The sequence below is a fragment of the Thamnophis elegans genome, chromosome 1 (genome assembly GCF_009769535.1).
Source record: "Thamnophis elegans isolate rThaEle1 chromosome 1, rThaEle1.pri, whole genome shotgun sequence".
NCBI classification, from domain to species: Eukaryota; Metazoa; Chordata; class Lepidosauria; order Squamata; family Colubridae; genus Thamnophis; species Thamnophis elegans.
Genome location: NC_045541.1, coordinates 1235017 through 1256971, shown reverse-complemented (window position 1 = coordinate 1256971; position 21955 = coordinate 1235017). Strand labels below are relative to the sequence as shown.

Sequence of the window (21955 nt, the reverse complement as noted above, 5' to 3'; positions counted from 1 at the left end):
CTAGAACTAAGGAGACATTTTCTAATGGTGAGAACAATCAACCAATGGAAGAATAACTTGCCTTCAGAAGTGGTGGGTACTCCATCACTGAAGGCTTTCAAAGAGTCTGAATAACCATTTATCTGAAATGATAAAGAGTCTCCTGCTCGAGCAGAGACCTCCAAGGTCCTTTCCAACTCTATTATTCTATGTTCGGTATTCTATAAATAGTTAAAACAACAAACAGAATGGGATACAGTTTCAAGTATGGTCTTGCAAAGGTAGTAAAAAGTAGCACTAATGCTTCACATGATCTTGATGCTGGTTCTCTCTTGATGCAACCAAGGACTGCATTTCTTTTGGGCAGGTGCAGCCTACTGCTGGTTCTCATACTTAAGTGGTTGTCCACTGGGACTCTTAGATCCCTCTCAGTTACTGCTGTTGAGTCAGGTACCACCTGTTCTGTATCTGTGCATTTGGTTTCTCTTACCTAAGTGTAAAGCCTTATTTTTCTGTCCACTGAATTTCATTTTGCTAGATAGGGCCCACTGTTCAAATTTGTCAAGATCCTTCAGGATCTCCTAAAATGTTGGCTACTTCCCCTAGCTTGGTGTTGTCTGCAAATTTGATAAATTCCCCTAATGTCAGGGCTGCGTCTGTTCATTGCCTAGGAAAGAAAAAATCCTTGGCTCCATATATTTAGAGAAAAGTACTTTTTCTAGGAACAAACCGAAAGCAGACAGTTCCAAGCAGGCTCTGAGGCAAAAAAGTGGGAACACAGCACCTTCAAAGTATACAGCCGAACCCCCTTGTAACTAGGCAATCGCACACCAGAGCCAACAGACTTGGAGATAACAGCAGTTGCAAAGCTGCAATGTAAGCTTCCCCCAATTCCCTCCCCCTTATTCCATGGCAACAAGCAACAGGCTGGCTGACATTCGCACCCACCCCCCTAACAGAGGCCTTAGCCGGACAGAGAGAATGTATACAATTAAAACATCATGACAAAAACAGTGATCCCATCAGGGTCTGTCGGGGGGGGGGGGGGTTCTATGGAAAGTCTGGAGGAGTTAAGGTGTCCGGACATGTTTAGCATCCACCCATTTGGACTGCAAAGGGGGATAATGTTTCCAGGCAATGAGATATCGGACCCTCCCTCTATGTCTCAAGGGATGAAGCCCCCACAACTTCCAAAGGCAAGCTGTTCCATTGGTTGATTGTTCTCACTTATCAATCAATGGATCAAAGTTCAGTGGAACTTATCCATTGGTTGATAAGTTCCTCCTTATTTCTAGGTTTAATCTCTCCTTGTTCAGTTTCCATCCATTATTCCTTGTCTGGTCTTCAGGTGGCTTGGAAAAGATCTTGACCCCCCCCCTCCTCTCTGTGGCAGCCCCTCAAATATTGGAACACTGTTATCATATGTCCCCTGGTCCTTCTCTTCACTAGACTAGCCATGCCCAGTTCCTGTAACCGTTCATCGTAGGTTTTAGCCTCCAGTCCCCTCATCATCCTGGTTGCTCTTCTCTGCACTTTTTCTAGAGTCTCAACATCTCTTTTATAGTGTGGTGACCAAAACTGGATGCAGTACATTAGGTGTGGTCTTACCAGAGCTTTATAGAGGACCTCACTTGATCTTGATTGACAACATAATTAAAAAGGCCGTTAATTAATTTGACCAGGTTCGGCCAAAGTGCAGCAAAGGCATGTGGGGGTCGGGCAGCTGCTCACTTGTGGAGAGTCTCCTGCTCGTGCTCACCCTCCTGGCCCCACCACAGTCAGCCAGGGGCTCCTGAGAGGAGAAGGAGGGGGAGGAGGGTTGCCCGAAGGGAAGTCTCTGCCATGACTCAGGCTCCTTCCTCAGCTAGCCCAGATTTTCAAAAAGTTGCCAAGAAAAAGAAAAGGAGTAGCAAAGAGCCCCAAGGACAGGTTGCTGGGCTGGCCCAGCCTCGGCTTTCCGAGAGAGAGAGAGAAGAGACAGAGAGAGATAGAGAGAGAGAGAGGGACAGAGAGACAGAAAGAGAGAGAGAGAAGGGACAGAGAGACAGAGAGAGGAGGAGACTGGCTGATGGGTGAGCATCTTTGGCAAGTGTGGTTTGGCTTTCTCCATGCCTGACCCCCCAGGGTGGGTGGGTGAGATTCAGCAGGGTCAGCCCCCCTTTCTCACCGCCCTGAGCTTCTTTACCTCTCCAACGGAGCTGTGCCACCGCCGGCTTTCATTGGAAAGCAAGCTCCGGGCAGCGAAAGTCCCTTGTGTAAGTTTTAAAGCTGCGGCTGGGTGCTGCAGGCCCCTCCCCCTTCCTTTGCCTCCTCCTCCCAGATCCTATTCCTACCCCACCAGCCCTAATGTTAGTGAGGCTGGCATTGGTCGGGTTGGGCCAGTGTCTCGTGGCGGAGAGGAGGTTGCGGATCTCCCCAAGTGACCGAGGCACGCCCAGCACCAACAAGGGCCAGAAGAAACTTCAGCAAGAGTGAGGTGCTGGAGACTCAGCCCCAGATGCTTCTCCATCCCCTGCTGTCACCCTTACCTTCTCAAGTCAGGCGAGGAGTGACTGGGAGGTCACTGGGAAGGGTGGGGCCATCCAGTGGTGGGATCACCCAACAGGGAGCCATAGCAGAGGGTCCAAAGAGCAGCTCCGGAGCCACGGGTTGCCGATACCTGAACTAGTTTATAGCCCCTGTTTTGTGGGAAGTGCACTGATTGCCAATAAGCCTCGAGAGTCAATTAAAGGGGTCAGAATTATTTTCTCAACGCCTAACTTACACAACCTCATAGGAAGAGGAAACTCTGGCAATTCATCATAAAAGAAAGCAGGGCGACTGAGACCTAAATATCTGAACAATTTCTCCTCCCTCCCCCACAACATTTGTTATTGTTAGTCGCGAAGTTGTGTCCGACCCATCGTGACCCCATGGACAATGTTCGTCCAGACCTTCCTCTCCTCTCCCATCCTCTGGAGTCCGCTTAAGCTCACGCCTGCTGCTTCAGTGACTCCATCCAGCCACCTCCTTCTCTGCCGTCCCCTTCTTCTTCTTTTGCCCTCCGTCTTTCCCAGCATGAGGCTCTTCTCCAGGGAGTCCTTCTTCCTTCTCATCAGGTGGAACCAAGTATTCGAGTTTCATCTGCAGGATCTGGCCTTCTGAAGAGCAGCCAGGGCGGATCTTCTCTAGGATTGACCAGTTTGATCACCTTGCAGTCTTAAGGGACTCGCAGGAGTCCAGCACCATAGTTCAAAGGACCAACATTTAGGTATGCACTATTTAGCAATGTTTCAGATGATGATTAAGACAGTCCTCCTTCAGAGAGCATGGAAATGTATGTATGTATGTATGTATGTATGTATGTATGTATGTATGTATGTATTTATTTCTGTCATTAAAGTTTTTAATTACATTCAAAAGCAATGGATTCATTTCTTGTTTTTAATATTTACTTATTTATTTGTTATATGAATGGATTTTATTATTATTATTATTATTATTTATTTTTATTGGCATTTATCTATATTATAAACTACCTGGAATCAGGTGGCATATAAATTTTGAAAATAAATGCATTCTTTTTTAATCAGACATTTGATTAAACTTCTTTTTAATCAGACTTCTATTAAACTCCTATATGAATTATCTTAAGTAACAGTAGTAATATATGCAGATGGATATGTAGGTCTATTCAACTAGATTTGCATGTTTTCTTTATTTTTCCAATTTGTTAAACAAATAGTTTTCAGGGAAGTGCTGATGTTGAGTCAAGTCAAGTCAAGCTTTATTGTCATTTCAACAATATACAGTATAGTACACAGTGAGACGAAACAACGTTTCCCCAGGACCAAGGTGCTACATCAGACAACATAGATTTAAAAAAAGCAGGACGCAGAGCTACGTATAGCTCTAAATCTAAGGACTTAAAGAGAAAGAGAGAGAGAGAAAAAAAAGAATTTAATCCTGTAATGGAAATAATTTCTAAGCATTAAAAGATGTGTGTGTGTGTGTGCATGTTTGGTTTAAACTATTACACATTTTAAGTAGAAATAATAGTTTCCTTCTTGAAAGCCTATCTTTAAAAAATGGAGCCAGTCCTCTGTTTATTACTGGGATCAGAAAGCTGAATTCCTCTTCCATCCTGTTTGGTTTGCACCTTACTCTGCTTTGTCTTTAATGTAGTACTTAAACACGATTAGACAACCTTTCCCACAGCTTCCAAGCAACAGTATACTCCTATAAAGTAGAAATATAAAGTATTACATTTCTTTGAGCATTTGAAAATAATATATAAACAGTAATAATAATACTGGTAGTATGAAAAATGGAGGCTTTCATCATATTGACCTGGGGATTTGAATTGAACAGCTGTTTAAGAACTTTCCTAACATTCTAAATCAGATTTATGTTTTTCAATGACAGAGGATGCAAACTTGTTACTTCCAGTGGAGACAAAACAGTTCGTATATGGGACTTCACCAAGAGTGAGAGCATTCTGAAACTAGAAGGTCACAGCTATGCAGTGTTGGATTGTTCTTGGCATTCAGGTGGTGATTTTGTCGCATCCGCCTCTATGGATGAAACAAGCAAAGTCTGGGACCTGAACAGGTACAGGATTATTTATAGTATGTTCATTTATTTTTCTACATGTGTAAATTTAAACAGAGAGAAAAGGGTGGTGTTTTTAGACAAAATAAACAGTAATTTAGAGAACTGTTTTAGTGTAATAGTTAAGGCCTTAGGTTAGAAAGCAGAAAACCAGGACTTCTAGTCCTGCCTTAGGCATAAATTCAGTTGGCTGATCTTAGCCCAGTCATTTTTAAGCAGTGGAAAATCACTTGTGAAAAATCTTACTTACCAAGAAAATTGCAGGTCCCAGTCCAGGCAGTTGCCAGGAGTCGAAACCTGACTGAAAGGGCAGAAAAAGTAATAATTGAATGCAGCTATTCTGTCCTTAAGTGAGACAGGCACATTTACCTTAAGAAATAATTGCTGGGTTCTTAAGTAAATGCAGAATAGCGGAAGAATGGATGGGAGTTCAGACTCTTTACCCGATAGCCTGTCCTGCCTTGATTCTCCCATCACATATCAGGCACAGATCATTTTGAGAGAAGTCAGAACTACTTGATTGCAAAAGGAATTAGAACTCCATTTGCTGTGCATCACCCATCAGCACAAGAAAAAACAACAATTTATGGTATCATATTGCTTTATAAAAACCATTACTTTGCAAAGGGTTGTCATGAAAGATTACTGCCCATTTAATGAACTCAGTATTCTATGCAAAACAATATTGTGTCAAACTTGCAGCTTCACATTGTCATTGTGTGATGTATTGCAACTTTTCCCCCTTTGCTAAACTGGGGATGGGCACGACTAGCATGTGACACATTCGGCCCGTGGACCTCGAGTTTGACACCCCTGGTAGAGGGTCTCTTCATACCTCCCGATTTTATCCAGTGAAGTGGTGGCTAACCTTTTGGTTGTTACGTGCCAAAATTGCACACACCCATAATGCAATGACCCACACACACACACTCCCCCTGGCCCCCGTGCATGCCTGTGAGGCCCACCCACCCTCACACATGCGAGCATGTCTCCCGCATGTGGACATGCACATCAGAGACCCGAAAACCAGTTGGCCAGCAGGAGGGTGGAGCTGAGATGGGGCAACGGCTCTGCATGTCACCTGTGGCCCACGTGTCATAGGTTCACCATCACGGCTGTAGGTGTAAATTGCTTTTACTACTATGATATATTTGAGAAATAGAGCCTTTTGTAAGTACGGTATCTCATGTCCTTTTACATCTTGTTTTTCAGTTTAGTAATATATTAAAAATACCATAATTTTCCATGTTTTGTTGTTGTTGTTGCTTGAACTACCAATATGTAAATAATGGCACTCATTTGGTAACCTTAACCCTCAAAACGAGGCTATAGGGCACTGCACACCAGAACAACTAAACACAAGGACAGTTTTTCCCCAAATGCCATCACTCTGCTTAACCACTCTAATTCCCACAACACTGTCAATAATTCACCAAGAATGTATTACTATTATTCTTCTCTTCCTTCATAGTATCTGTCTCTCCCCATTTACAACTATAACCATGTTGCTTGTATCTTTCAATTTATATTTTTTTTATTGTTCCCCACTATGATTTATTAGTAACCTTGACTATCACTAAGTGTTGTATCTTTTTATTCTTGATTAATGTATTTTTTATTATCCTTATGTACACTGAGAACAAATGCACCAAAGACAAATTCCTTATGTGTCCAATCACTTCCTCCTGTTTTGGTATTGTCTCATTTTTCCAGTTTTTTGCAAATACAATTCTAGCTGATGTTAAAACGTTTACAATCAGATATTGCAAGCCTTTATTGTAAGTTTCTGGTATGATTCCCAATAAAAAAAATCTCTGGTTTAAAGTCTATGTGTTTATGTATCATTTTCTCCAACCACATGTGAATTTTAGTCCAGTATCTTTTGACTTCAGTGCAAGTCCACCACATGTGGTAATATGAGCCCGGTGTCTGATGACATTTCCAACACTTTTCCGACTTATTCTTGAACATTCTTGCAATTCTCGTTGGGAGTAGATTCCACCTGTAAAACTTCTTATACAAAGGGAAGCCTCCTGAAGGTCCTTGAATCCTTCGGAGCACTCAAAATGGCCTGCCGAGCAAACTGGAAGTGAATTCCGGTTTGCTCAGAGGGTCATTTTGACTGCTCTGGAGGCTTCAGGGAAGCCTCCTGAAGGTCCCTGAAGCCTCCGAGGGCTTCCGGGGGGGAGGCTGTTTTCACCCTCCCCAGGCTCCTATAAAGCCTCTGGAGCCTGGGGAGGTTGAAAACAGCATGCAAAAATGGGAGCACCTGTAGTGCATGCATGCACACTGGGGGGGGGGGGGTCACACACTGCATTATGGGTGCGGCACGCCCGCACATAACCCACTCTGTGCTCCCCCCACTTATGGCACGCAAGCCAAAAATGGTTCGCCATCACTGTTCTAGCATCGTGTAGCAATTTGAGTTTTATTCTTGCTTTTTTCCCCTGCCCAATAAACTTCAAAACTATTTTGTTTAGATCTTCAAAAAAGTCCTTGCCCAATCTGATTGGGATTGTCTGGAACAGGTATAAGATTCTGGGTAAGATGTTCATTTTAATTGTAGAGATTCTTCCTATCATTGGTAGTTGTAGGTTTTTCCATTTCATCAAGTCAGTCGCAATTTGCTGCTTCAGTCTAATATAATTGTCCTCCTTGAGATTGCTGCATCTAGCTGAAAGGTATATCCCCAAGTATTTAACCTTGTTTGTGACTTGAATCTGCAAAACTTTTGCCAGCTCTTCCTTTTGTCTTAATGGTATGTTCTTTGTCAAAATCTTTGTTTTATCTTTATTTATTTTCAAGCCTGCTACTTTTCCATTCTCTATTCTTTCTAACAATTTGGATGCCGTCTATAATGGGTACCCTCAAGAATAAAAACCAAATCATCTGCTAACGCTTGTAGCTGGTATTCTTTTTTAATTTTCATTCCTTTTATTTCTTCTTCTTCTCTAATCTTTCTATTTAAAACTTCTAATGTTAAGATAAAAAGCAATGGTGATAGTGGGCAGCCTTGTCTCGTACCTCTCTTTATTTCCATAGAGTCTGTCAGTTCTCCATTTACCATTAACTTTGCTGTTTGTTTATGATATACCATTTGTATAGTTTGAATAAATTTCTTACCAAAATTCATCTGTTCCAATTGTAAGAACATAAATTGCCAATTCACATTATCAAAAGCCTTCAGTGCGTCAAGAAGCATCAAAGCCATTTGTTTTTCGGGATGGGCCTCATAATACTCCAAAGTATCCAAAATCATTCTCATATTGTCTTTAATTTGTCTCTTTGGTAAAAAAAAACATTTTGATCAGAGTGAATAAAACTATTTAAGTATTTTTTAAGTCTCTCTGCCAATATAGATGCAAATAACTTATAATCTGAATTTAATGAAGAAATAGTTCTTGGTTTGTGTTAAATCAGTCTCCTCTTTAGGTAGCAATGCAATGTATGCTTCTGACCATGATTTATGATAATTAGTTTGTTCCTGCAAATGGAAAAAATGGAATACAGAAAGAGGAATTAAATGGAGAGGAAATCTACTTCAAAGGTCAAGATATAGAAGAAGATAAAATTAAAGAACCTATGGACTTAAAGAAAGAAATTCCACTAGCAAAAGTTTTGATAACACTGCTGACAATCAAAGACAAACTGAATAAGGAAAGAGAAAGAGGGCATCAAGATTATATGAGAGATCTTATAAGCAAGAAGTTGCTAAGAGAAGTCCATACAAAGCTGATCAAGAAGATTACTAGAGGATTGGTACCACAAATGGCAGAAGATATGAGATTGTTTTGTTATTGGAAAGATACAGGTTGATAGATGGAAGAATATAACTTAAAACTAGTTAAACAGTGAAACTTAGTAATAATAGATATAATTAAATAAATAATTGATAATGATAATGTATACAATGTTATGATAAATAATAATTGGATATGAATATTGAATGGTACCCATGAAAGGAAGATTAGAAAACCTTTTGGATTATATACAAAAGTTAATAAAAAAGAATTAAGGTAGATACAGTTAAGTTTTGATTATTAGGGGGAAATGTTATGATACAGGATATAGTCAAATAAAGGAGGGATAATGATGACAACATATAGGTATAGATATAGATAGATAGAGTAATATAAGGAAACTAGATGAAAATTGCCAACAGCGATTTGGAAAGGAGGATTAGAAAAGTCTTATTAAATATTATGGATGTTTGGCTAGAATAGGACATAAGGATTCAGTGCTATTGGAGGATTTTAGAAATATTAAATGAAATGCCAGTATGTAGTTATGTAATAAATTTTGGTATATTTTATGATGAAGGATGTTTAAATAATTATAGTCAAATATAAATGGAGGCATAAGGGTAACATGTATAAATATTTGAGTTAAAATACTTGAGTTAATATGAATTATGCTTGATGACTGTGGAAGAGATTCATGAAAACCTTTTGTAACCAACTGATACCCTTTCTACAGTATGTAAGGAAGGAAGATTTTATGTGTTGTGTTTGTTTTGAAAATAAATAAAAATAAAAATAAATTCAAAAACAATATCTGGGGAGTATTGAATCCCTGCAATAATGTTTAGAAATGGTTGACTGCCATCCTCCTTTGTTGGAGGTGTAATGTGGAAGGAACCTTAATGTACTAGCATTTCCTTATTAGTTAGATATCTTGAATTAAAATTATGCATTCCCAGAAGGATGTTTGTGTAACAAAAGTAATTAAACTCAGCCTTTGAATGCTCACTCTCTGCTCAAGAAGAGACCAAATCAAATAATATGATTCCTAATTTAAAAGTGTAGAACAGCAGCAGAACTTTGAAATTTGAATAGTTTAGTACCTTCATTGGTTTTTTTTCTGTATTTTCTTTGTCTTTGTTTTCATTTTTGTCTGTTTATGCACCTTTCTCTTGGTTTGTTTCCTTGCCATGCTAATTTTCTTTTAATTTTCTTATTTTACCTTTGTTCCTTTTAAGAACATAGTTTATATTACGTTTATCATCTACGTATGTATTAGCTACTACATTTTGAATATGTAATTTCTTTCAAGAACCTTAACTGCAACGTTTCTAACATTCAATAAATAATTGAATTTCTGAAAAAGGGGATACATATATTGGGGAAAATTTATTGTCCATTTGAGCTCTGTTTATGCTAACTCACATTGTCCTTTGGTTTTGTTAATTGATTTCACAATTGCTCAAGATACTTAATTGTATTTCTTTACAGTGAACGGTGCAGGTATACCTTGCGTGGCCACAAGGATTCAGTAAACAGCATCGAGTTCTTTCCTTACTCCAATATTATCCTCACCAGCTCTGCAGACAAGACTTTATCTCTGTGGGATGCCAGAACAGTAAGTAGGCTTTGGGATGTATTACTAATTCATGTAAACTGGACATGTTCAGTGGTTGCTTAATGGGCTAGAATTAAATCTGTTTCAATTACAAACTAGATTCTGGGGAGAAATTATGTGATTACAGAGATGTATTTGGGGTCTACTGAGTGTTACATGAACCGTAATTTTATAGGATGTATTATTTCCAAACATTTCCAAGTATATATATATTTATGTATAAATGTTGTAATTTATGGTAGGCTAGATCATACATTTTTGTAGTCATCTTGAAATGCTCATTTCTGTTAGACTTTAAAGTCTTGGCAAGGTGTTAAAATGGTGGCATCCAGTTTGGAAAAAGCTAATTATCTAAATCTATTTCAGTCTGGCTTTATGTCTGAATATAGTATTAAAGAAATCTTGGTAGCCCTGATGGTTGACCTTTACTATGAGATAAGGTGAGTTCCACATTGTGATTCTGCTGGAACTTTCCAAGAACTTTGACATTATTGGTCATGGGGCAATTTTACTGCAGCAGTTTGATGATTTAGGTGGGTTTAGGTTGTTCCATTACTACCTGTAGGATCACCACCAGAGAGTAATTTTGAGAGCTTTCTGTTCAGTTGCATGGCACAGTCTAAAAGGGCTCAGTTCTTTCTCCCTTATTGTTTAATATCTTATTAAGCTCTTGGGGCAGTTGTCAAGAAATTTGGAATTAAATGAGAGTATTTCCTTTTGTCCACCTTCAAGAGGGGCTGTGCAGGTAGTTGGCAGTTCTTTGAAGGAAATTATGAAGGACAATAAAGTGAAACTGAATTTGAATAAAATGATGATTCCATGCACAGGTGGTTAGCTGGGGTCTCCCTTTGATTTCAGTCTATTACTAAAAGAACAGTTTGGAAGGAACATCTGTGATCAGTTTCAGCTGGTGCACCAGCTATTATTCTACTAGAACTGGAATAACCAAGCCTAAGTGAATCCTAATAACTCTCATGCCTGGATGATTGTCGTATTGTCAACAGAATATGAGAAAGTCTTGAAGGAAAAGATGAAGAGTCACTAGCAAGCAATAGTTAATTAAAGGGACTTGAGTCCAGTCCAGGAAATCAGTTTGAGTAAATGTCTCATAGAAGCCTCTTCCTAGTTCAATTGAAGATAAAATGAGAGAAGGGGAAGCATATTCAAACTTGCAAAATTCTGTTGGTGTAACTATGACAATAAAAGCAATCCTGACCTTGATTTCTTAATTTCATCTACCTTGTTGGGCTGATATATGCGTTACTACAGTACGTTCCTTGTGGATTACACCTGAAGATAATGTGGAAATTGCAAAATCCAGGCCCTAATTATTAAGTGGTCACAAGGGCCTTTGTTGTCCATGAGTTACCTGATCCTATCTATAGTAGTAGTAGTAGTAGTAGTAGTAGTAGTAGTAGTCTATAAAGTAAAATTTCTAAACAATTTAGGAACTAACTGTACCAAATTGTGTTGTATAATTGGATGATTTCCTTCAAAGATTATGGGAAGTTATATGATGGCCTGATGGCGAACCTGTGGCACATGTGCTCAAAGTTGGCTGCGAAGCCATGTCATCTGGCACGTGTGGCCTGGCCTGTTTGTCTTCCGGGTTTCTGGCATGCATGCGCACATGATGATCAGCTGTCCTTTGCATGCGCAGCAGTGCCAAAAACCAGTGTGCGCATGTGCGCCGACCAGCTGATTGCCAGCTCCACATGTGCACTAGAAGCCAGAAGTTCAGCTTTTCCAGAGTGCAGCCCCGACAAGCGTGCACATGCATGTGTGATGTTTCCGCACGGCCTTTATGGCACTCAGTGCCGAAAAAGTTTGCCATCACTGCTATAGACAATATATATATATCCTGATTTTAGCATATAATTTAACCAAGTATCACCTAATGTTCTGGTTAGCAAGGGACTTGACAATCACATTCAAAGAGAGTTCATTATTTCTAAAATACCTGAAAAAGATGAGACAGAAAACTTCCTCCAGCCAAGACCTGCTCTGTATCATTCTGTAGTTATGCACACAATACTGTATTTTGATGCACCTGATCTGTATTTAAATTACAAGAAAACTTAGATGCCTATGGAGACTCTCGGTGATCCAAGTCATGGTTTGGTTTGGTTTATTAAACTTGTATGCCGCCCTATTCCCAGAGGGACTCAGGGCGGCTAACAAACCAAGGGGAAGGGAACAATACAAGAACAAACAAGACGAGAAACAAATTACAAAGAACAGATTTAAAAAACTCACAGCAGTCACAACAATTCGAGTGGGGCTGGGAACTCATCAGCCCCAGGCCTGCCGGAACAGCCAGGTCTTGACGGCTTTGCGGAAAGCCTGAAGGGTGGTGAGGGTCCGAATCTCCACGGGGAGGTCGTTCCAGAGGGCCAGAGCAGCCACAGAGATGGCTGTCCTCCGAGTAGTCGACAGTTGACATTGGCCGGCGGATGGGATTCGGAGGAGGCCTAGTCTGTGGGTTCTAATAGGTCTTTGGGAGGTAATTGGCAGGAGGCGGTCTCTCAAGTACCCAGGTCCAATACCATGTGGGGCTTTATAAGTAACGACTAGCACCTTGAAGCGCGTCCGGAGACCAATAGGCAGCCAGTGCAGCTCATGGAGGATGGGTGTAAGGTGGGTGAACCGAGGTGCACCCACAATCGCTCGAGCGGCTGCATTCTGGACAAGCTGAAGTCTCCGAATGCTCTTCAAGGGCTGCCCCAAATGGTTGTCCCAAATGTCCTTTTTCAAGAGTCAACTGGACTTCCTTGTTTTTCTTTGAAGATATTTTGCTTCTCATCCAAAAAGCTTCTTCAGATAGACAAAAACACAACTGTGACAAGAGTTCACCTATGTCCCCCAGATGGTCTCTGGACGGCCTATTTGTAAGCGTGGGGAAATTTGACTGGACAGGTTCTTTGGTCAATTGCTCTTGCCAAGGGACTTGGTTTGGTACTTGGTTTTGCTACATCAGTTGATAGCTTAGCAGAGGAGTGGTTTTGCAATCTATAGCTATAATGCATTTCCCATGGAGTCCAGACTCAGTAAGTCATGGATTTGTATCAATGGTTAAGGGATAGCTGAGGTAGTGAGAGAAACAAAGTTATTTGGAATAAAGAATCTCCTATGGTTATTATTGATTATTAAAATATAATACTTTCCACTCTTGGTACATTCCAGGGTTTTGAAACAAATATTTCATTTTTCATTTCATTTCATTTATTAAGATTTATAGGCCGCCCTTTTCCCTGAGGGGACTCAGGGCGGCTTACAATCACGGGGAAGGGGGTGCAATATCAAAAAACAAACAAAATGTGAACAAAAGAAAAATAATAAAACACAACTTTCATTCAACAGTCAACACTCGGGCGGGTAAATTGGGAACCTATCCCCAGGCCTGATGGGAGAGCCAGGTCTTGAGGGCTGCGCGAAAGGTCTAGATGGTGGTGAGGGTGCGGATCTCGACGGGGAGATCGTTCCACAGGGTCGGAGCTGCAACAGAAAAGGCTCTCCTCCGTGTAGTCGCCAGTCGACATTGACTGGCGGATGGGATTCGGAGGAGGCCCAGTCTGTGCGATCTAATCGGTCGGAGGGAGGTAATCGGCAGAAGGCGGTCTCTCAAGTACCCAGATCCACTACCATGGAGTGCTTTAAAGGTGGTCATCAGTACCCTGAAGCGCACCCGGAGACCGACAGGTAGCCAGTGCAGCTCGCGGAGGATAGGTGTAACGTGGGCGAACCGCGGTGCGCCCACTATCACTCGCGCGGCTGCATTCTGGACTAACTGCAGTCGCCGGATGCACTTCAAGGGCAACCCCATGTAGAGCCCATTGCAGTATTCCAGTCTAGAGATCACAAGGGCTCGAGTGACTGTTGCGAGAGCCTCCCGGTTTAGGTAGGGCCGCAACTGGCGGACCAGGCGAACCTGGGCAAATGCCCCCCTGGTCACAGCTGACAACTGGTGGTCAAAAGTCAGCTGTGGATCCAGGAGGACTCCTAAGTTGCGGACCCTATCTGAGGGGTATAAAATTTGACCCCCCAGCCTAAGTGTTGGAACATTAGCCAAATTGTTGGGAGGGAAACACAACAGCCCCTCGGTCTTGTCCGGGTTGAGTACCAGTTTGTTAGCGCTCATCCAGTTCTTAACGGCCTCAAGACCCCGGTTCATCACGTCCACCGCTTCATTGAGTTGGCACGGGGCGGACAAATACAGTTGCGTATCGTCCGCATATTGGTGGTATTTTATCCCGTGTCTCCGAATGATCTCGCCCAGCGGTTTCATGTATATGTTAAATAGTAGGGGGGATAAGACCGAACCCTGCGGCACCCCACATGTTAGGGGCCTCAGGGACGATCTCTGCCCCCCGACCAACACCGACTGCGACCTGTCCGAGAGGTAGGAGGAGAACCACTGCAAAACAGTGCCTCCCACCCCCACCTCCCGCAGTCGTCGCAGAAGGATACCATGGTCGATGGTATAGAAAGCCGCTGAGAGGTCAAGGAGAACCAGGATGGACGCATAGCCTCCATCTCTGGCCCTCCAGAGATCATCGGTCAATGCGACCAAAGCGGTTTCTGTGCTGTAACCAGGTCTGAAGCCGGACTGGAAGGGGTCAAGATAACTAGCTTCCTCCAAGGCCCGTTGAAGCTGGAAGGCCACCACCTTCTCCACAACCTTCCCAATAAAGGGGAGGTTGGAGACAGGACGAAAGTTGTTTAAAATGGCTGGATCCAAGGATGGTTTCTTCAGGAGGGGTCTCACCACCGCCGTTTTGAGTACGGTGGGGAAGTGCCCCTCCCGAAGGGAGGTGGTCACGACCGCCTGGATCCAGCCATGTGTCACCTCCTTGCTGTTGGCAACCAGCCAGGAGGGACACGGGTCCAGAATGCAGGTGGAGGCACTTACAGCTCGAATGGCCTTGTCCACATCCCCAGAGGCAACATCCTGGAACTCAACCCAGAGATGATTTGCCAAGTAATCCTCCTGTGTCTCGGCTGGATCTACGGTGGTGGAGTCCAAGTCCGACCGAAACCAAGCTACTTTGTCCGCCAAGAACTGAGCATAGTCCTCAGCCCTACCCTGCAAGGGGTCTCCCGCATCCCTCCTATTAAGGAGGGAGCGGGTTATCCTAAACAGGGCGGCTGGGCGTGACTCGGCGGACGCTACCAAGGCAGAGATGTGTGATCTTTTGGCAGCTCTTAATGCCCGGACGTAGTCCTTGGTGCAGGTAGTCAGAAGTGCTCGGTTCGCCTCGGACTTATCGGACCTCCACAGGTGCTCTAGGCATCTCCTCCGGCGTTTCTTCTCCCGGAGCTCCTCGGTGAACCAAGGAGGTCTCCGGGATCCACTGACCCGGAGGGGCCGTAGTGGCGCAATCCGATCAAGAGACTCCGACGCCGCCGAATGCCAGGCGGCAACCAGAGTCTCCGCCGAACTGTGGGCGAGAGTATCAGGAATAACCCCAAGCTCCGTCTGGAACCTCAACGGGTCCATAAGTCGCCTGGGGCGGAACCACCTGGTCGGTTCCTCCTCCCTACGGTGGGGGTTTGGCCTCCGGAAGTCAAGCCTCAGTAGGCAGTGGTCTGACCACGACAGGGGTATGATCTCATTACCCCTCAGACCAAGATCACACATCCACTGCTCCGAGAGGAATACGAGGTCGAGCATGTGACCCGCTGCATGGGTTGGGCCCTGGATTACCTGGGTCAAGCCCATGGCTGTCATGGAAGCCATGAACTCCTGCGCCCCATCAGAGCGTTCACCGAGCGATGGCAAATTAAAGTCCCCCAGAACTATAAGCCTGGGGAACTCAACTGCCAGCTCGGCTACTGACTCGAGGAGCGAGGGGAGGGATGCTGCAACGCAGTTGGGAGGCAGGTACGTTAGCAGCAAACCCACTTGACCCTTGAGGTCCAACTTTATCAGCAGGGACTCACACCCGACAAGCTCCGGAGCAGGGACCCTACGAGGTAACAGAGACTCCCGGATAACAATAGCCACACCGCCACCCCTTCCCTGGGCTCTCGGCTGATGAAGCACCTGGAATCCCTCTGGGCACATCTCTACAAGGGGGACTCCTCCTTCTGTGCCCAGCCAGGTTTCAGTAATACATGCCAGGTCTGCCCTCTCGTCAACAATTAAGTCCCGGACGAGAGGAGCTTTGTGTACAACAGACCTGGCATTTAGCGACAACAGCCTGAGACCAGGGTCCTGATTACTCGCGCCATCTGGTCTTGGAGTGGGGCTCATAGGGCCGGAAGGAGGGATCTCTGTGATGTAGCGAACCCTCCTTCCCCGGTAATGGCTAGCCCTAAAGTCCCCGCCATGTCTGCCCCTCCCTGTAATGACCGTAATGCTCCGACCCACTCCCGTAGCAGTAGTCCCCCCGACCACCCCACTGACCCCCGCCTTCCCCAGCAGGCCCTCCGAGTCAAACATTCTCATTTATCCACCCTAGCAATTCCCACGTAATATTTAAAAACATATAAAAATACAATAGTAACAAAATAATAAAAGTGGGCCATTCATTCAATTCCAGCCAACTCCCATACACTCATCATACTGTTTTAAAATTGCGCAATTATAATGTATAGTAATGTGGAAAGGGTGGAGGGAGCGGTGATCCGCTCCTCTCCCTTCTTATGTCCTGGGGAGACGTCCTTGGCCACCAAGTCAAAAGTGCGTGATATATAAGGTGGCCGTATACAAGCAGGATTAGATATAAAGATCCAAAATTCATGGGCGGCAACCATGCAGTCTTACCCTGCCAATGAAGGTTAGCGGGCTGTATATTTAAAAGTCTCTTTCCTGAAGATGGATAAGGGCCCCAATGTAGGGGGCCAAAAATAGAATATACTTAATAGCTTTCTTAGTATTGCCTGTCTGCTTAATTATGTTTATATGATATTATTATGTAGTGTAGTACAAAACACTAGCCTATGTAAAATTTAGCAAGCCGTACCCAAAAGAAACTTATTCTTTCTCAAAATATGTTAACTATTCAAGGCTCAGAGTTGAAGTATCTCTGAAGCTCTGAATAACTGGATTCTAACTGAATCTTCTTCTTTATTAGCCCTTAATCCTCAATATAGAACCGAAAATAAAACTGGAGCAATTGTAAATAATTTCCACTGTTGAAACAAAAATATGTATCCATGCTTCCGCATTTGCAAAGAAATGTAAATGACAATAATAAATCATTATGCTTAGAGGGGAGTAAAACACTGTGAAGTGGTATATGTCTAAGTGCTATCGCTATTACTAAATAAATTATTAGCTGTTCAAATGTAGAATTTTCTCTACATAATTTATGAAACTAAGCACAGAAATCCCTGCTGATGGATCCTAACCTTATACAATGTATCTGACTTTATAGATCCACCTAACTATCTCATTTTCTAAAGTATTCCTGCTCTAAGTTCTCCATCCCATTGCATGGTATGCCGAATTAACAGTTCCCCACTTTTGAGAACATAAGCATAGAAGGTAATGTATTTAATACAGAACAGTTTTAAAGAAAAGCGGGGAGGAGCCTTCTATTTGGCCAAAGCTGTTGAAATGGAAACCTATCTTCAGCCTTTATATTATATTATGATATCTGGTATACTGCCTTTATCTTCCCATCTATTCAGACTTCCAGATGGAGCTGTCTAGAGAAACCCCTGAGGCTATTTGAATTGTGCAGAAATGTTCTTCCTAGTTGAAAAAGGAATTTGTAATCAATTTTCTCCATACTAGCCAAAATGCTTTTTCCTGTTCATATTTACTCTTTAGTTTTCTTCTGCACAAAGTCTCTGGAAGCACCAGAGGGAGAGAACACAATAATAATAGGGTTTATAAATCAATCTTTCTGTTGTTGTTAGAGCTGGGAGCTGAATGTCAATGATAGCCCCCCCCCCAAAAAAAAACTTTGTGGAAGATGAGAGCCTTTAACTTAAAAACTAGGAGGAAAAAAAATCTCAATATGTTTTTTTTTCCAAAGTGCCTTGATGTTTCAGTGCTGTTGGGCTTTCGGTCCTGAAGGACTCTTTCAAGGCTTACAAGTTATAACTGAGTTCTGTGCAGAAAATTGGTCAATCAGGAAAGTGAGATCAATGTGACATGTTATAGGAACAAACTATTTGGAAACTATAATACTGCATATAGAACAGTTTCCTTCTCATGTATAAGTGTGACATAAGCCATTATGTCTGCATAAGAGATGGATGCATAAGACATTTTCACAACAATTTTTAAGTTAGTGTGAAACTGTGTGCCAAAAGAAACACAAAGCAACTAGGAGAAGAGTATTATTGTAAGATTATGTTTGCATAATATGTTTAACCAGGATGTGGGCCTGGTGTCCCATAGACATTTCCAAAACCAACCTAATAAGATTCCAGCCAAAGGAACCCAGAGAAAGGTAACTAATTCAACCAGTCATTCAGATCCCTTATGTCATGCAAATTACTTACTTATCTACCAAAATTAATTAATGTGGCAAGTTATTTACCTAATATACCTAACCACAGAAGACAGACTAGGAATGTAAATTGAAACAAATAAGAAAATGGTAAGATAGCAGCTGTCAACTCTAAATTTGTAACTTTCAATGTCCATTCTTGAGTTGTAGGCAGGTCTTCCTTTTTCCAGTATTGCGCCACCAACAGTCTTGCTGCCGTTATTAAGTGCAGGATGAAGTTAGTCTCTACCGCTGTAAAGTCAGTACTTATACCTAACAAAAATAACTGAGGAGTAAACTTTATCCTTCTTTTAAAGATATTTTGCATAATCCACTATATTTTTATCCAGAATGCCTTAACCTTTTGGCAAGTCCACCATATATGGAAATAGGTAGCATCGAGAAAACCACATCTCCAACATTTGGGTTGTAAATTCGGATACATAGAAGCCAGCTTTTTAGGATCTAAATGCCATCTATAGAGAAAAGATTACAATACATAATATTACACATATTAGCTGTGAGTAGAATTATACTAACACAGAACTGGAAACAAACAGATACCCTGATTATAAGAAGGAAAATCTATGAATGTGCAGAAATGGATAGACTGTCTATGGAAATGAAGGAGAGGGAAGAACCGAGTATTATCAAATTTGGAATAAATGGTATTCCTGGCTTGTGAGTAAACGTAAAACTGAAGGTATAAAGCAGGGGTGGGTTGCTCCCAGTTTGCACTGGTACGCCAGAAGGGGTTCATCAAATTTACCATACCTTTTAGAACCCGTTCATTCGGTGGGACAGTACTGGAATGCTCCCTCCTGCCTGCCCCCCTTGCTCGCTCATCCCGCCCATCCAGTCGCCGCTTGCTCGCTCATCCCACCCATCCACATCATGCTTTCCCTGCCCACTACTCAATGATTGGCTGGCTCACCAATCTCCCCATCTCTGAGAGGAAGTGTGTGAGGGTTTCTTCGCATGCCTTCGTTCTTTCTCCGAAGGCGTGCAAGAAAGCCCCCTCCCACATTGCCAGAATGTGTGAACTGTGAAGGAAGGAGGCTGCAGGCTCATTTGCATCAGCTACGCGATCTCCTTTCATTCTCCATCTGCCTCATTCACTCGTTCGGGCAGCAGAGAATGAAAGGAGGTCGTGTAGCCAAGGGCAAATGAGCCTGCAGCCTCCTTCATTTCTTCCTTCCCTCAGCACCTACCAAAGCACTGCTGCCACTCAGCTGCCATCACTGCCGCCATGACCCTCTGCGTGCCCGGCCTCCGGCTTGAGTGTATCTCTGTAAATACGGGAACTACTATATTAAAAGATGTACCATTTCATTTTTTTTTTAAAGATCACATTTCATTCAGGTGTTTTTTTGTTAAGGATAGTACTTAATTATTCTCTTTTCCAGTGACTTGGTTTCCCAGACAGAACTACTGTATTCAAATGCTGGTGTCAGATCCGCATATCTGCCATTCTTTGGTGGACAAAGAGGGGCAGGGGAGATGGATTTGATGCACTTTGTTCTTTCCCCTTTCTATGTCTTGCCTTGCATGTTTATATAACCTTTTTCCCAATTTATTACCGTTGCCTGGCTCCTCTGTGAAAATCCTCACCTCTTGGAGGATGCAAAGAGGGGGGCGTAGCCACATGGTTTAAAACTCCAGAAGATGGTCCTTGAGAATCCCTGCTTATCTGTTTCTCAGAGAGGCCGGTACAAAAACATCTTCTCACCTGCAGATTGGTGGGAATCCACATTGGGAGGGGTTCCTAAGCCCCTTTATCATGGATTGTATAGCCTGAGGGTCTCAGAGCCTGCTTTGAATGTTGATTTGCTTTCACTCCTTTTCAATAAAAGATTCCTTTTGAAATACCAGGTTTTCAAGAGTTTACGCTTTTCTGAAGGGGGGGGCAAGTTAGGTCCTTACAGCAGGCTTCATATGATGTTTTGCAGCTTGTTCAATTTTGATTTTTATCTTCTGATTTTTATTATCTTTCTCCCCCCACCAGGGACTTTGTGCTCAAACATTCTATGGTCACTTGCATTCCTGTAACCATGCTACGTTCAACCTGAAGGTAAGCTAAACATAGTAAATAGTTATAGTTTAAATAGGATATACATATACATACATACATACATACATACATACATACATACATACATACATACATATATATATATATATATATATATATATATGGGACGGTACACCTCAGTGTCTGGTCATGCTGGCCACATGATCATGGAGAAGTCTTGGGTCCATTCTGTTTTGGGATCATTCTCTCAGCTAAGAAACAAAGATGAGCACGGCCCCCTAGAGTCGGACATGACTGAACATAGAAAACCTTTACGTTTACTTTATATACATGCAAACATTCAGTCATACATACATACATACATACATATAACATCTGTATATCAATTAATTTTGCAGCTGGATATATAATCTACTTGAGTTTTTAGTTTCCTGAAATCATTATTTTTCAACAATAATTCCAGAAGACACTATTCTCCCAATTGAAAGGGAAAAAATATTTATACTATCTATCTTATCTATCTATATCTATCTATCTATCTATCTATCATCTATCTATCTATCTATCTATCTATCTATCTATCTATCTATCTATCTATCTATCTATCTATATATATATATATATATATATATATATATATATATTTGTTTTCAGAGATTTTCACGGGTACAGGTATGCAGGTCTTGACATATCTGGGTCTTTTCCTATGTAAGATTGAGAGTATCTTGGCTACATTTCGATGAGGTTCCACTCGCCATCTTTAGGCTGGTGCCTTCAGCTTCGTGCTTGTGCAAGCAAAGCGTGATCAGAGCTGCTGTCTTTCTATAAATATTGGCGTGACTGTGTGGAGTGCTGGCTTTGTTGCTGTAAGCGGGTTGGTTGGCTGTGTTGTTACATCTTGATTAGTTGATGGAGTTGATGTATGCAGATTAGTCAGCTGTTTCGTAACATCCTGTGTGGCTAAGGTACTAGCTCAGTGTACTAAGTGTCATCTATATATCTAAGCCAGAGTTTGGGTTGTATTCAGATTTATCTAAGGTGTTGGTTTCAAAATGTTCCATGTATATGATATGACACTTTTGTAATTTGGCCACATGGGAAGAAAAACTGGACAACTTCCTCACACATCTCAACAGCCTACACCAGCTGGAATCATGGAATCACCCAAAATACAATTTACTATGGAAATAGAAGCTAACAACCAACTTCCCTTCCCTTTCTGGATGTCCTAATCTACAAAAAAACCCAGTGGCTCCCTAGGACACACCATCTACCAGACAAAAACACACACCAACCGCTACTTAAACACACAATCCCATCACCATTCTGCACAGATCAACTCCGTAGCCAAGACCCTCATCTCCAGAACCAAATGCCTAGTCGACAAAAACCACCTGAAAACTGAATTACACACTCTCACAAACATATTAATTTCCAATGGATTCCAAAGAAACACAATTACCAACCTAATCCAAAGGGAGACTCCCCCAAAAAACCGAGACACAGAACAGAACAACAGCATCACCCTCCTCCCTTACATCAAAGGCACCAT

General features: G+C 42.3%; 1 protein-coding gene across 1 annotated transcript in view; it reads left to right on the top strand.

Moving 5' to 3' along the window:
• SPAG16 (sperm associated antigen 16) overlaps nt 1-21955 on the top strand; it is a 112588-nt gene that overhangs the window by 54218 nt on the left and 36415 nt on the right. Inside the window, exons 12-14 of the mRNA XM_032237189.1 lie at nt 4384-4569; nt 9801-9927; nt 20377-20442. Coding sequence (XP_032093080.1) covers nt 4384-4569; nt 9801-9927; nt 20377-20442 — 379 coding nt within the window. The remainder of the gene's footprint in view (nt 1-4383; nt 4570-9800; nt 9928-20376; nt 20443-21955) is intronic.